The 15722-nt window shown below is 42.5% G+C and overlaps 2 protein-coding genes across 6 annotated transcripts in view; both read right to left on the bottom strand.

The window, feature by feature from the left end:
• plxna1b (plexin A1b) overlaps nucleotides 1–15722 on the bottom strand; it is a 210976-nt gene that overhangs the window by 118623 nt on the left and 76631 nt on the right. The window lies entirely within an intron of this gene.
• The window catches only part of chchd6b (coiled-coil-helix-coiled-coil-helix domain containing 6b), a 105491-nt gene continuing 99527 nt past the window's right edge, over nucleotides 9759–15722 (bottom strand). For 3 of the 5 annotated variants that reach the window (XM_052559310.1, XM_052559306.1, XM_052559305.1), the window contains one exon: nucleotides 9759–10041. In XM_052559310.1, coding sequence (XP_052415270.1) covers nucleotides 10021–10041 — 21 coding nt within the window. In that variant the 3' untranslated portion in view covers nucleotides 9759–10020. The remainder of the gene's footprint in view (nucleotides 10042–15722) is intronic. The other 2 variants (XM_052559308.1, XM_052559307.1) reach the window with 2 other exon arrangements.

Here is a 15722-nt window from a genome sequence, read left to right as displayed (position 1 = left end):
TACTTTTTCATGGGTTTTAAATTGCCTAATATATCTAGGTTTTAGCTTTGTTTTCCAGTTGTTTTCAGACTTGCTGAAGGTAAAGACTGAAAAGCAGTTTGACCAATAGCACTGAGGAATTATAAATAATCGACCAATCGTGGCATGAGAGAGATCTTCAGAGAATGGTAAAAGCAGTTCAGATATGTCTTCATGTAATGTATGAGGACTGTAGAGAGACTGTAAACAAAGTTAAAACCTGGACATTTTAAGCCATTTAGAAATCTCCAGAAACAAATGACATATAGGTGTTTGGAAAACCACTGGATGAATGGTTTTCCTGTAGCAGTCAAATAACAATCCCATAGATTATAATTTCCTCTATTGATAAGTGACATCATAGTAAACTATTGTTGACCTTTGACCTTACTGTCTGCAGCCTTTGAATAATTGCCAGTATTTGCAAAGAGCATTTAACGTCATTTGTGTTTCCACTGAGTGAACCACACACACACACACACACACTATAACACATTTGGTGATTGACAGCTCACTTTCTGTTAACCCCGCCCACAAGTCTCAATCTGACTGACTGGTTTGCTCAAATATTTACATTTATTCATCTATCAGATGCTTTAATTCTTAGTGATTACAGAAGAAGAAAAAAAGCAAATCATCAAAGAGCCAACAATAGATGTGATGTACAAGGCCAGATGGAAAAATTTTGATGTTCTAATTCAAATAACTGAATAGCCATGATGCATTTAATGCTTTTAACTCCTATTTAACTCTTGAGTGCCATGACAAATGTATTATTCAAATCCTTTTTTATTATTAGTTCATTTCTGAAATGATAGCAATCAGAATATATATCTATATTTTTTTTTGCACCAGGTAATATAGTTTTATTTTAACTAAAGTGCAGGCTGTTGAATGTGTTTCACAGATTTCTAAAGCTTTTTCCTCCCAGCCTTGATCGTGACTCATGCAATCAGTTTTATAATCATAGCTTTAGTTCATCTGACTGAAATGAGATTTATTTGAATACAGTAAGCATTCATGTTTCTGTGATCTGTTGCCATTGATTCTGCACATATGTATGCATTTATACATTTGATTTATTCTAATAGCCTTTACTTATAAGAGCATGTTGCTCATTCTCACATCTGTTATTTGTGCTCATCTTGGCAGAAACTGTCACGCAGGTAAAAGAAGGATCCAAAAGCAGAGATGACAGGAATAACAGTCTTTAATGAAATAATATATAACAAAGGCAGTCCGTCCTTACAGCACACAGAACTGGTAAATAGAAACTAGAACAAACGGAAAGACTCCTGTCTCGAAGAGTAACAGAACAGAACTCCCTTGAAGCAGACTTGAGGCTCAGGAGTGGATAATTCAGGCAGGGTGAGAGAACCACATAGGTTTACAATCAGCAGCAACGGCAGCAGAATACAGCAACAACCTTGGGGCTAGACGGTTCCAGGCAGACAAGACAAGAATAGGTGAGTACCTCTCAATGCGGACAGGATGTAACTGCTTGACAAAACGCATGACATGTAACAATAATCCAACAAAGAATCTACCAGAGCAACCACCAGATAAAGGGTGAACACTTAGGGCAAAGTAGAAACAGGTGTCAAAGCAAATCAGCGCGAGCGCTGATTGCAATGACAAGCAGGTGCATGAAGAGAGAGAGGTCAGCGGGACCGAGAAAGAGTATAATAATAAAGCTAATAAGGTGTGTGAGTGTGTGTGTGTAAAAGAGTGAGAGAGCGTGCGAGAGAGAAAACGGAAGAAAAACCTGACTTATGACAGTACCCCTCCCTCAACGAGCGCCACTAGGCGCTCGAGGAAGGAGCCTGACGGGACCGGTAGAAGTCGTCAATCAGCGAGCGGTCCAGGACATCCCGGGCTGGAATCCACCGCCTCTCCTCAGGATCGTACCCCTCCCAGTCCACCAAAAACTGGTGACCACGCCCCCGGGGACGAACGTCGAGTAGTCTTCGAACCCTGTAAATGGAGGCCCCCTCGTCAATAGGAGGAGGGGGAACGGAGGGACGTGCGGGCGCACGAATAACGGGTTTAATGCAAGACACATGAAATACCGGATGAACACGGCGCATCTGACCCGACAGTCTTAGCTTTACAGCGACTGGACTGATGACCTTAACAATAGAAAAGGGTCCAATAAAACGAGGCATGAGCTTGCGAGACGTCTCCTGAATAGGCAAATTGCGGGTGGATAACCACACCCTCTGTCCGCAAAAATATCTGGGAGATCTCACCCTGCGGCGATTAGCGGCACGACGAGTACGTTCCCTAGTCTGACATAAGGCAGATCTCACCCTCCTCCAGGTACGCTTACATCTCTGAATAAAAGCCTCGACGGACGGAACCGAGGCCTGAGACTCCTGGGCGGAGAAAACAGGCGGTTGGAAACCAAGGCAACCCTCAAACGGAGATAACCCGGTGGCGGACGAAGGGAGAGAATTATGAGCATATTCGGCCCATGGTAACTGCTCGCACCAAGACGCGGGATTCTGAGAGGTAAGACTACGCAGCATGCGACCAAGAATCTGATTGGTCCTCTCGGCTTGCCCATTGGTCTGTGGATGGAATCCTGACGACAGACTGGGGGAAGCCCCTATCTGGCGACAGAACTCCCTCCAGAACAGAGAAGTGAATTGCGGACCTCTGTCAGACACAATGTCCGAAGGAAGACCATGGATCTTGAAAACGTGATTAACCATAATCTGTGCGGTCTCCTGAGCCGACGGTAATTTAGGGAGCGGAATAAAATGCGCAGCCTTAGAAAAACGGTCCACGACGGTGAGAATGACCGTATTGCCAGACGAAGAGGGAAGCCCAGTAACAAAATCCAACGCAATATGCGACCAGGGACGCGAAGGAACGGGAAGAGGTCTGAGAAGACCCGCCGGAGGATTATTACTAGATTTAGTCTGAGCGCAGATAGAACAAGAAGCAACAAAACGACGAATATCGCGTTCACGAGTGGGCCACCAAAATCTCTGACGGATGGTCGCTAAAGTACCTCTAACTCCGGGATGCGCGACTAATTTAGAAGAATGCCCCCAGCGAAGAACCGTCGAACGAGCAGCCTCGGGAACAAACAAAGTTCCCTCAGGAGCGCGGGGTGGTCTTACAGTGTGAGAAAGAGCACGCCTGACCGCTTGTTCCACTCCCCAGACGGCTGCCTCGACCACACAGTGCTGAGGTAAAATCCTCTCATCGGTCGAGGCACCCTCTGATGAGTCAAACTGCCGAGAAAGGGCGTCAGGCTTGAGGTTCTTGGAACCGGGTCTAAATGAAATAGAAAAATCAAAGCGATCAAAAAATAATGCCCAGCGGGCCTGACGAGCGTTAAGACGTTTAGCAGAGCGAATGTACTCCAGGTTGCGGTGATCCGTCCAAACAATGAATGGTACACTGGCTCCCTCAAGCCAGTGTCGCCACTCACCTAGCGCCAGACGGATAGCCAAGAGTTCTCGATTACCTACGTCATAGTTGCGCTCCGCGGGCGAAAGACGGTGGGAGTAAAATGCGCAAGGATGAACCTTGTCATCCTGGGAGGAGCGTTGCGACAAGACAGCTCCTATCCCAACCTCGGAGGCATCGACCTCAACAATAAACTGACGTTCTCGATCAGGAGTGATCAGGATGGGCGCAGACGTAAAAAGCCTCTTAAGACGGTCAAACGCATCCTGAGCAGTCTCAGACCAAGCAAATTTGGACTTGGACGAAGTGAGAGCGGTAAGAGGGGCGGCAACCTGGCTAAAGTTACGAATAAAGCGCCTGTAAAAATTCGCAAACCCCAGAAATCGCTGGAGCGCGACTCGAGAATCGGGAACAGCCCAATCAAGAACCGCTCGAACCTTGTCAGGGTCCATACTAATCCCCTCCGCTGAAACGACTGAACCGAGAAACGTAACCGATTGGGCATGAAAAACGCATTTCTCAGCCTTGACGAATAGGCGATTCTCTAATAAGCGCTGCAGGACACGGCGAACGTGTTGAACGTGCACCTGGAGAGAGGGTGAGAAAATCAGGATGTCATCCAAGTAAACGAACACGAAAACGTTTAGCATGTCTCTTAAGACATCGTTTACTAACGCTTGAAATACAGCGGGGGCGTTGACCAAACCGAAAGGTAGAACCCGGTACTCAAAGTGACCGACAGGAGTGTTGAACGCGGTCTTCCACTCGTCTCCCTCCTTAATACGCACTAAATGGTAGGCGTTGCGCAAGTCTAACTTTGTAAAAACCCTTGCGCCCTGTAGGATCTCAAAAGCCGACGACATAAGAGGCAAAGGATAACGGTTCTTGACTGTTATGTCGTTCAGCCCTCGATAATCGATACAAGGACGCAAAGAACCATCCTTCTTCTTTACAAAGAAAAACCCAGCGCCGGCGGGGGACGAAGAAGGAGTAATGATCCCTGCATCGAGAGACTCTGCAAGATATCTTTCCAGAGCCTCTCGTTCGGGCGCCGAAAGAGAGTACAGTCTACCGCGAGGAGGCGTGGTGCCAGGAAGGAGCTCGATAGAGCAGTCATACGGACGGTGAGGCGGTAAGGATACCGCCCGGGAACGACTGAAAACCGCCCGCAGATCATGGTACTCCTCCGGGACACCAGACAAATCATCAGGCTCCTCCTGGAAAAGAGGAACAGAAGACACGGGAGAAACAGCGGAAACCAGACAATTTACATGACAAGCTAAACTCCATGAATGAATAGACCCCTTAACCCAATCAATGTGAGGATTATGTTGGATAAGCCAGGGATGTCCTAAAACAATGGGGGTAAAGGGAGACTGAAAAACATAAAACGAGACTGTCTCAAGATGATTACCGGAAACAATGAGACTAACCGGACTGGTGACACGACAAACAGAAGAGAGCTCTCTGCCATCCAGGGCAAAGACAGTGGCGACATCAGTCAAATCAACTAAGGGAATCTTGTTCTCACGAGCCCACATCTCATCGATAAAATTGCCCTCCGCACCCGAGTCGACGAGGGCAAGACCGGTAACAGAAAAACCAGCCCAACGGAGAACAGCGGATATAGTGGTTCGAGACCTTGGTGATGAGGAGATGACAGAAGCGCTCACCAGTACTCCTCCGTCTACTGGCGAGCTTTGGCTTTTAAACTGCAGGATGAAGCGAAATGGCCCGCCGTACCACAGTAAAGGCAGAGACGGTTAATAATTCGCCGCTGTCGTTCCTCCGGGGAGATGCGTACGCCCCCCAGCTGCATGGGTACAGCATCAGGTTGGTTCTGAACAGAAGCAGTAGCAGAAGGAAAGTTATCACAGGATGTGAAAAGTGGAGAACGAACTCGACGCCTCTGCTCGAAACACTTGTCAAGGCGGATGGCCAGGTCGATGAGTTGATCGAGCTGAGTTGGCGACCCCCGCGCATAGATCTCCTCCTTAAGGTCTGCATTCAACCCTTCAAGAAAGCGAGCAGGTAGTGCAGGATCATTCCACTCACTTGTAGTAGCCAGAGTCCGGAACTCTATCGCGAAATCTGCTACAGATCTTCTGCCTTGACGTAGCACAGCAAGTAGACGAGATGCCTCGCTGCCGAAGACGGATCTATCAAAGACCTTGATCATCTCATCCTTGAAAAGAGTGTACTTGCTGCAGCATGCAGATTGCGCCTCCCAAACTGACGTACCCCACTCACGTGCTCGTCCCGTGAGGAGAGAGAGAACATAAGCAATGCGGGCCCGATCCTCTGCATACGTCTGGGGCTGAAGGGAAAAGACAACCTCACATTGGATGAGAAAAGCTCTGCACTCAGTAGGCTCACCCGCATAACAGGAGGGATTGTTGACTCGTGGCTCAGAGGGCAGCTGACGGTTGTGAGACATGGCAGATTCCTGATGCAGGTGAAGTAAACGGGCAGATAGATCAGCAACCTGAGCTGAAAGACTCTTAACAGCCTGATGAGCGGCGGCCAACTCCTGCTCATGCTTTCCAAGCATAGCTCCCTGGATCTCGATCGCCGACCGGACAGGCCTCTCATCTGCTGGATCCATGATGGTTGGATTATTCTGTCACGCAGGTAAAAGAAGGATCCAAAAGCAGAGATGACAGGAATAACAGTCTTTAATGAAATAATATATAACAAAGGCAGTCCGTCCTTACAGCACACAGAACTGGTAAATAGAAACTAGAACAAACGGAAAGACTCCTGTCTCGAAGAGTAACAGAACAGAACTCCCTTGAAGCAGACTTGAGGCTCAGGAGTGGATAATTCAGGCAGGGTGAGAGAACCACATAGGTTTACAATCAGCAGCAACGGCAGCAGAATACAGCAACAACCTTGGGGCTAGACGGTTCCAGGCAGACAAGACAAGAATAGGTGAGTACCTCTCAATGCGGACAGGATGTAACTGCTTGACAAAACGCATGACATGTAACAATAATCCAACAAAGAATCTACCAGAGCAACCACCAGATAAAGGGTGAACACTTAGGGCAAAGTAGAAACAGGTGTCAAAGCAAATCAGCGCGAGCGCTGATTGCAATGACAAGCAGGTGCATGAAGAGAGAGAGGTCAGCGGGACCGAGAAAGAGTATAATAATAAAGCTAATAAGGTGTGTGTGTGTGTGTGTGTAAAAGAGTGAGAGAGCGTGCGAGAGAGAAAACGGAAGAAAAACCTGACTTATGACAGAAACATCATTTTAAACTTTGCGCATCTTTATTGAGCAATGCTTCATAGTTTATACGAAGTAAACTGTTAGGAAGATAATGAGATAATGACAGACCAGCTATGACAATCATAATCAGATAATGCTTGTTGGCACGAGAGCATGTTGTGGTTTGGCATCTGCATTATTATCAGACAAACTGTGATTAAGCTGAATATTTCCTGCAGATTACAGTTGAGCGAGACTCAAGCTGTGTTTTCCTCCAGTAGTGCATCAGCCCAACTATTCTTCATCAGATACTCCTTACTGCAACGAGTCAGATCCAATTATTTTACATTATACTAAAGCGAGTAAACAGGTCATAATGAGCGCAGAACACGGAGCTCGATGGAAACGACGGCGGAGAGGCTTTATTTTCATGAATATGCTTCCTCGAGTGTTAAATGAGCTGTGAAATGAGATTCCATCACACACACACGGCATTAAAAAAGTGTTAAAGTGTTTAAAAGGAAGACTGAATGAAAGTAAAAAGCCAATCTTGCCTTTAGGAGCAAATCTGGATCATTACATTGACTTTTGAAAGCCATCAGAGGAATTAGATTTTCTAATGACATAATGGGGAATGCATGCTTATAAATGCAAATACAGGACACACACACACACACCAACCCTTCTGACATACGCTTGTTGAGAGATTTACAGATTTACAGACACTTTTCCATCACCGAGTGTGTGTGTGTGTGTGTGTGTGGATCCACAACAGCTCAGTTTTTCATGTTCTCATGGTTTGAAGGCACTTTGCACCTGCTGTGGAGAAACTTTCATTCAACTCATTTGCATTTGTTCACTTTGCGTCTGTTTCTGAGCTTCGGGCTGTGAATGAAGTTTTCCCCAGCAGCTCTTTCTCTCCTCATGACATGCAAAGTGCAAGAGATTAGAATAAAAATTCCATATGAAAGTAAATTCAATTAAATCTTTTTGAAATGACAATTTCACTTGTAATACTGAGAGTGATGCAATAAAAGCTGCTCCAGTGATATTTCAGATGGATGTGTGATATATGAATATCTCCAGCAGAGCAGATGTCTGCCTCAAATGTCACACATCACATCTATCAACATGTTTAATCCAAACCGCATTACAGTGCAGATACAGTCCATATGAGATCTTCAAGTGAACATCAGTTATTTTTGAAGAAACTGATGCTGTGAACCAATAATATGTGAATATGTAACAAAATGCTGTACTTCACTGAAATGTTATGATCATAATGATGTTGAGAATCTTTCACACTGTATATTTTTGAATTACTGTGTATTTATTTTCTCAGTGGTAATATACAGTATAGTATTCACATTAGTGGTCCATCAGTACAGTCTTAGACTTTTAACTACAATCTTATCTTGCAAAGTAGCACTAGTTATTAATAATCAAACATTATATTATTTCAATCGTGACAGTCTATTTGAAATCTATTGCAATAAATCATGTTTCAACAAACTGGGGTCGATGAAAGGCTAATAATTAATTAAACCATATAATAAAAAAGTTATATAAAAATATATACATATTTAAAAAAAAAAAAAAAGGAATCAAAATCAAACACACACAAAAAAAGATGAAATATTTTATTTGTTCCCCTGCATGTCATGTGACCATTAACCAACAGTAAAGAACCATAAATTGCAAATGTGTTGATAAACTATTAAAATATTAACTTAAAACCAGTGTTATTATAGTTAACAGGGTTATGAACTTAAAATAAAACCATTTAAAAAATGGTTGTTGCTTGAAATAAAGTTGATTAAAATAAAATACATTTAAATAAAAAAAATAAAGATGTATTAAAATAACTAAAACTAAAGCTGAAGTGAAAAACCTATATAGGTATATTAAAAAATAAATGATAAAAGTACACAACAAAACTAAAGATATACCTAAAATGAAAAATATTTAATACAAATTAAATAAATATTTTAAAAGGTCAGCTGACTGAATAGTTTAGAAATTCTTGTAATCATTATATTTTATACTTTTTTCCCAAAAAACAAAACTCTTTTATGTAATTTTAATAATAACAGATTTGAAATATTGAGTGTAAACAATTCAAATATTGATTTCTTCCTGGTCACGCGACAGAAAAAATGGCAGCAATTCCTGAGAAAGAGTCTGATCTTTCTTTTATTGAGTGTTTCTGACCCGGAAGTCTGACCATCTTCATATCATTTAATATTCTACTTCAAACAAGACAGCAGTTTCATATCCTGGTTTTATTTTCATATGGGCTCAGCAAACATCATAAAGCACAGTCATATGTTCAGTCACACGAGTAAACTGTATTTCTGCAGCTGCACGTCTCTTTCTGTGATTCACACGCAGTGATGGAGATCAGTACGACACATCGGGAACGACAGATCCCAGTTACCTCCATCCGTCTCCACCAGTGTGACCAGAACTACAAGCACACGGACCAGTGCTCTCCTGATGAACACAAGAGTGAGTCTGTGCCAGGTCACAACGCATCCAGAGATCTGTTCCTGATCCAAGGAACCAGCTCTCGCAGGACTTCACCAAACACTCAGTTATCACAGAACACACAAAACTCACACCTGTGTTTGTCCGGGCCAGAAAAAGTGAACTGATAGAGAGAAAACATCAGATTTTTTAACTTAAATCTGATGCAAAGATTGATTTTAGAAATGATCTTAATGCCAATTCCTGGAGATATTTTATTACCTCATAGCCAAAGCAAATATTACTTTAAAAAATTCATTAATTATACTGAAATATTACAGAATTTTTCTGTTAAAAATGTATAAATATTAAAAGATATGTATGTTTGAAAATGCATCAACTGTACTGAAATATGATTTAAAAATGCATAAAGTACACTTAAATATTAGAGATCTTTGTTTAAAATGTATATACTGATATATTAGTGATTTAAAAATGCATAAACTACACTAAATATTAGATTTATGTTTCAAAATGCATACACTATACTGAAATATTAGAGATTTATATTTTTTAAAAAATGCATCAACTATAGTGAAATATTGCTTTATATTCAGTGAAAATACATGTTCTCAGAGCACACAGCAGTGGACAAAGATGTTTATTATCTCCGTTATGGTTGAGTTTAATCATATTCATCAGAGCAGATCGAGCTTCAGACTGAAGAACACTCTTCACAGTCACTGAAAGCTGACAGAGTAATGAGAGACTGAAGAGAGAAACAGACGCTGAAGAGACTTTATCTGCTCACAGTAAATGAAGATCAGCTCACACACACACACACACACACACACACACAATCGTCCTCTAACGCTGTTCCTCTTCTTCAGCACCATCATCATCATCTTCATCCGTGGTTCACCAAGTTCTGCAGAGAATGAACAAACGGTCACGTCAACAAGAGCTGCTTTCCGTAATAAACCTTCATCAGGTGCAGCACTTGTGTGTCATTCACCACCTGACTTGAGTTTGAGTTACTCTATAAGCAGCACAAACACACACACACACATGAGCTGCACAGTTAATATAAGTTTGCTTTACTTATTAGTGGGACTTCACAATAAAAAAATTAAAAAATTTGACAACATGACCTAATATGATTAATTATTGCTAAACCGATTTAGATTTAATTTATTTGTAGTTATTGAGCTTTTATTACAATTAATGGCAAAATGAATGTTTCAAAATGTAATCTGATATTTTCAACTGGCACACTACAGCGAAAGATAGAAACTGATTTAAAACCAATTTTTTAAATGCTGAAACACTAGTGTTCTAATGATTTTGACCTCCACTGTACCGTATTTTTTGGACTAAAAGTCCATCAGTCCAAAAATACGTCATGATGAGGAAAAAAACATATATAAGTCGCACCGGACTATAAGTCGCATTTATTTAGAATCAAGAATCAAGAGAAAACATTACCGTCTCCAGCCGCGAGAGGGCGCTCTATGTCTTCAGCGTAGACTACAGGAGCAGTGAGCAGCACAGAGCGCCCTCTAGTGGCTGGAGACGGTAATGTTTTCTCTTGGTTCATTTCTCTTGGTTCATGTCAAATTAATTTTGATAAGTCGCACCTGAATATAAATCGCGGGACCAGCCAAACTATGAAAAAAAGTGCGACTTATAGTCCAGAAAATGCAGTATATTCACGCTAAATTTATGCAGTAAACTACATTATACACTACATGAATCTCTCAGAGAAAGATGATTTGAACAGTAAAGCCAGTGTCTGAGTTTAACGCTGTGCTTCAGTCTGCTCGACTGATGCTGGAACAAAGCCACACATCTTCAATCGTCAGCTGACAGCACAGAGAAACAGCCACAGCTGGAGCACAGCGTCACAATCAAGCCAAAGAAGCCTCAAATAAAGATGCTACCCCGAGCAGAGCAGCACCGCGGGCATCAGGAACCACTAACCACCTTCCTCCTGTCCTCATCCTCGTCCTGCAGACACTGCTGCACATTAATGACCCGCGCTGCAGATTCATTGATCTGATGAAACAACATTCAGATATTCTGGAATAAAGGGAAAAAAGTGCAAACAGGAAGTGGCAGACAGGAAGAGGTGGCACAGACTAGAAAAGATGGTGAATGACAGTATGACTATAAAGAGTCTTGATTAATGTGGCATTTCTCTTCTGGTGTCAGTCTGTGTGTCTGACGGCAATCAATAGTAAATTTCCAGAACGAGGCGTTCATGAGCCATCTTTAGCTTCAGGTATCAGCTGCTTCAGCGTGAAAGTCTTACAAATATGAAGGTCAGCAGACGTGTACTGTCTGCTCAGAGATATGAACATCTTGGTCTAGAGAACAGCTCTGGAGGAAACAATGGCTGTCAGCTTCATCGTCTGAATCAATCACACAGCTGCAGAAATGCCAGACGCTTTCATGATCTCAGGATCGTCCTGACACGTGTTTCCTTTGTTATCAGTGCTCTTTCAATCACCAGCGCAGCAAGATCTCTAACACTGACAGTCTGCATATGAACCTGATCTGGAATCACAATCTTAAACAGCCGGATATATCTGGATAAGAAAGTGATCTCTAGTGTGAGTTTGGGTGGTTTTACCACAGTAAAGTGGTATAGACTGACATGATGCAAATCAAACAACAAATGACGGGAATTCCTCCACTAGTCATTTATAGTATACATTGCAGATATCCTAATATATTCCCAGAACCTGGCCGAACATCGCCATCACGTGACGCAGGTCCTACAGAAGTTTCGACAACACCATCTCTTTCTGAAGCTATAACATCAGCCCAGAAGGTATCCAGATGGACCAGGGGAAAGTAACCGCCATCAAGGAGTGGCCAGTTCCACAGTCCGTGAAGAAACTCCAGAGGTTCTCAGGATTTGCTAACTTCTATTGAGGCTTTATTCAAGATTTCAGTCTACAAACTGCCCCAATGACCTCTCTACTTCGAGGTAAGCCCTAGTCCCTGTCCTGGACTTTCACCACCCACGAAGCCTTTCAAGCTCTGAAGGAAGCTTTCTGCATGGCTCCCATCCTTCGCCACCCAAATCCAGAGTCTCTGTTTGTGGTCTCCAGCAGTGTTAATTTCGTTGACGAAGACTATGACGAAAAATATTCGTCAACTAACCTTTTTCACGGACGAAAACTAAATAAAAACTAAATAAAAAGTCAGATATGATGACGAAAAACGTGACGAAATATAACTGACACTTTAGTCAACGAATAAAAATGAGACGAAAATATATGGGAGGGACGAATGGAGAAGAGATCCAATCAGTGCGAATCTTTGAGGGTAGGTTGATCTATGCAGAAGCAGCCGAGCCATTTTAAAAAGCCGCGGCAAATGCAAGCGCAACAGCTAAACAAAGCAGCAGTTACACAGAAAAGAGAACAAAGATGAGTTTGCTCTTGGGTCGTAAATGTATCACTGATTATTTTTGTACCTACTTATGTGTAATGCTATGTTTTAATATGAGCATTTATTAAAACAGAAATGTGTATTTTAAGAATACGTTTTATAACGTGCTCCAAGCATTCAACACATCAAGTTGGCTTCAGCCCCGCGATGCGGGAAAGTTGAACTGAGCAGCTGGTTACTCGCGTAACACTGAACCGAGCTCTCTTTCAGGACGTTTGCGTCCTCCTGCACCCTGAACGAACAAATAAAAATCGCATTTTAAATAAACATAAGAAAAAGCGAAAAGTGAAAGAGCTCAATTCAGCAGCGTGGCGTTCTGGTGTTCAGGGAGCAAGAGACGCGTCTCAAAGTCTTCTTGCTTTTGTACCGACAACAAATACATACTAAATATGTGGAAATACCCGTCTTGGAAAGTGTATTCGAAAAAGTCGGTAGTTATGTCTTCAGTGAAAGTAAAGCGTTGGAAAGAAATCGGATGCGTATCTTTGTAATGGATGCATTTGTCTCTTAAAGTGACCGCGCCTAATTTACTAGCTCTGCTGTCAGTGTCTTTAATGTATGAAAATGAAAGTAAATCACTCACTGCTCTTGATTGAATTACTTTGTAGTTTTAACAAGAATTTATCCAAAGTCAATCCGAAAATCAGATAGAATAGATTATATTGTTTTACTAGTGACTAAAAAAAAATAAAAATAAATTATTAGGGACCTGAGCATGTTTTGCTTAAGTGTTTCTTTCTTTAATTTCTAATGCAACCTTTTCACACCACAGACTGAACCAAATTAAGCATTGCATCAGACATTATCAAGATGAATTTGTTGTTCTGACACAGTTTAACCCTGAGTTATGTCATATTTTATTACCAATTTCTAAACTACAGCAAATAAACTGTGATATTGTAAGAAACGTTGAAGGTGTCTGAATACATTTTGGTTTGATTGTGTATTTCATTTTACAGTGAAGACTATGCAGTGCTATTTTAAATGAACAAAAACAAACTTAAAAAAATGTAAACTTTGTGTAAATAGCACAAATAAAGAAATATAATGAACATACAATACAAATATAATATAGGTGGTTGTCTATTTCAATAATACTGTACTTCATCTTGAAAGAATGTCATATGCATTGCATATCAATCAGGACGAATGCATATCTTTTTCAGAGAGCATGTTTATTTTTCATTGAGAGCAGGCCTTATGTTTATTTTATAAATACCATTCCATAACAGACTGATGGAAACATTTAGTCAAGTCAACTAAGTTGACTTTGTTCTACTAAAAAAAAACTAGACTAAGACTAAAAGACTTAAGACTAGACTAAGACTAAAACTCTTATGATATTTAGTCGACTAAAACTAGACTAAGACTAAAACATTTCAGATGACTAAAATGTGACTAAAACTAAATGGTGTGTTATTCAAAAGACTAAGACTAAGACTAAATCCGAATTTGCTGTCAAAATTAACACTGGTCTCCAGCCTTGCACTTACTTTTCCAGGAAACTGACACCAGCGGAGCAGAATTACGACATCGGGAACAGGGAGCTGTTAGCGATCAAGCACGCTCTGTATGAATGGAAACATTGGCTGGAGGGAGCTAACTACCCCTTCACTGTTATCACAGATCATAAAAATCTCCAAACCCAAAGACTGAATCCCCAGCAGGGCTGGTGGGCGCTGTTCTTCACCAGATTCAACTTCACCAATCACCTACCGCCCTGGAAACTGCAAGTGCAGTCTCTCACGTCTGCACTCATTGGACACTTTTTCGGACACCGAGCCTATACTGCCTCCAGCCTTGATCATCAGCCCCATCGTCTGGAGTTCGGACGAGGACATCAAAGCCGCTACTAGAGAAGAACCTGCTCCACTGGGAGGCCCAGAAGGGAGGATTTATGTTCCCCGGTCCCATCAGCAATCCCTTCTGGTCTCAGTTCACAGTATATTGGGCTCTGGACATCCAGGCCAACAGAGCCTCTCGCTCTTCCATGTAGGAAGCGGAGTCCCCACTATATTGGTCCATTCACGGTCGAGAGGCAGATCAATGAGGTCACCTACAGGCTTCACTTACCTCCCAGGTACCAAATTCACCCTTGTTCCACTTCTCCCTTCTTCAACCCTTCTCTCGGGCCACTTCAGGTGCCCCAGAACCTCAGGAACTTCCTCCTCCGGAAAATTCTTGACCAACCATTCGTCTACCAGGTGAAGGCAATCCTGGACTCGCGGCAATGGGGTGCCCAGCTGGAAAACCTGGCCGACTGAGAGGGGTATGGACCAGAGGAACATTTCTGGGTGGCCCGGGACAATGTCCTAGATCACATGCTCCTGGAAGAGTTCCATCAAATACATCCTAATCGTCCCACACCCAGAGGCCATGGTCGCCCTCATTGTCGCATCAGGGCGTCAGGAGTCGCCCCTGGAGGAGGGGCTAATTTCAGGAACTCACAGTCACATCTACCCCTATCATTAGGGCTGGGTAAAAAAAAATCAATTTTTCGATTAATCGTTTTTTAAAATGTGGTCGATTCAAAATCGATTCTCAAAGGCCATGAATCGATTTTTTCCATATTTATTTCCGCAGACATTGAACGTAAGATTAGCGTTAATCTAATTACAAATCTTCTCCACTAGATGTCACCCTCTTATGTGCCTTGTGCGATGTTACCAACGAACCTGTCATTCATTCATTCAGTTTAAAGCAGTGGTTCCGTCACGAATTCAATTGCAGCTCACCATATGCTGAACACATTTTCTGCAATGTGCGTCAGGTCATGCTCCCATTCGCGTCTTACAGACTGCATCTTAAAGCCTCTTATACTTTCTGCACCCGCGAGTCCGCTATGGACCGCTATGCAGGCTTCATGTAAACATCGCCATCGGAGAGTGTGTATCGAGTCTGAGCAGACAACCGCGGGGACAGGTGCGCGTGGTCAGTTGTCTTCAAAAGCACAATTGCACATGTTCAGGCAGTGTGAAGAAGCCAATTGCCAATCGAACCAATCGGGCCGGGCTCGGGCTTGTGCAGTAAATGAGCGGTCATGTAATGTGTTTCGATTAGCGCGAGAAAGATGCAAAAATGTTTGCTGAATAGTTGAAACGGAGGCTTGCTTTTAACGATTACGTTTTTGTAGCACCAGCAACTTAAGCA

The sequence above is a fragment of the Carassius gibelio genome, chromosome B6 (genome assembly GCF_023724105.1).
Source record: "Carassius gibelio isolate Cgi1373 ecotype wild population from Czech Republic chromosome B6, carGib1.2-hapl.c, whole genome shotgun sequence".
In the NCBI taxonomy this organism is placed as follows: Eukaryota; Metazoa; Chordata; class Actinopteri; order Cypriniformes; family Cyprinidae; genus Carassius; species Carassius gibelio.
The sequence above is the reverse complement of the archived record's forward strand: the minus strand, read 5'-3'. Positions and strand labels throughout refer to the sequence as shown.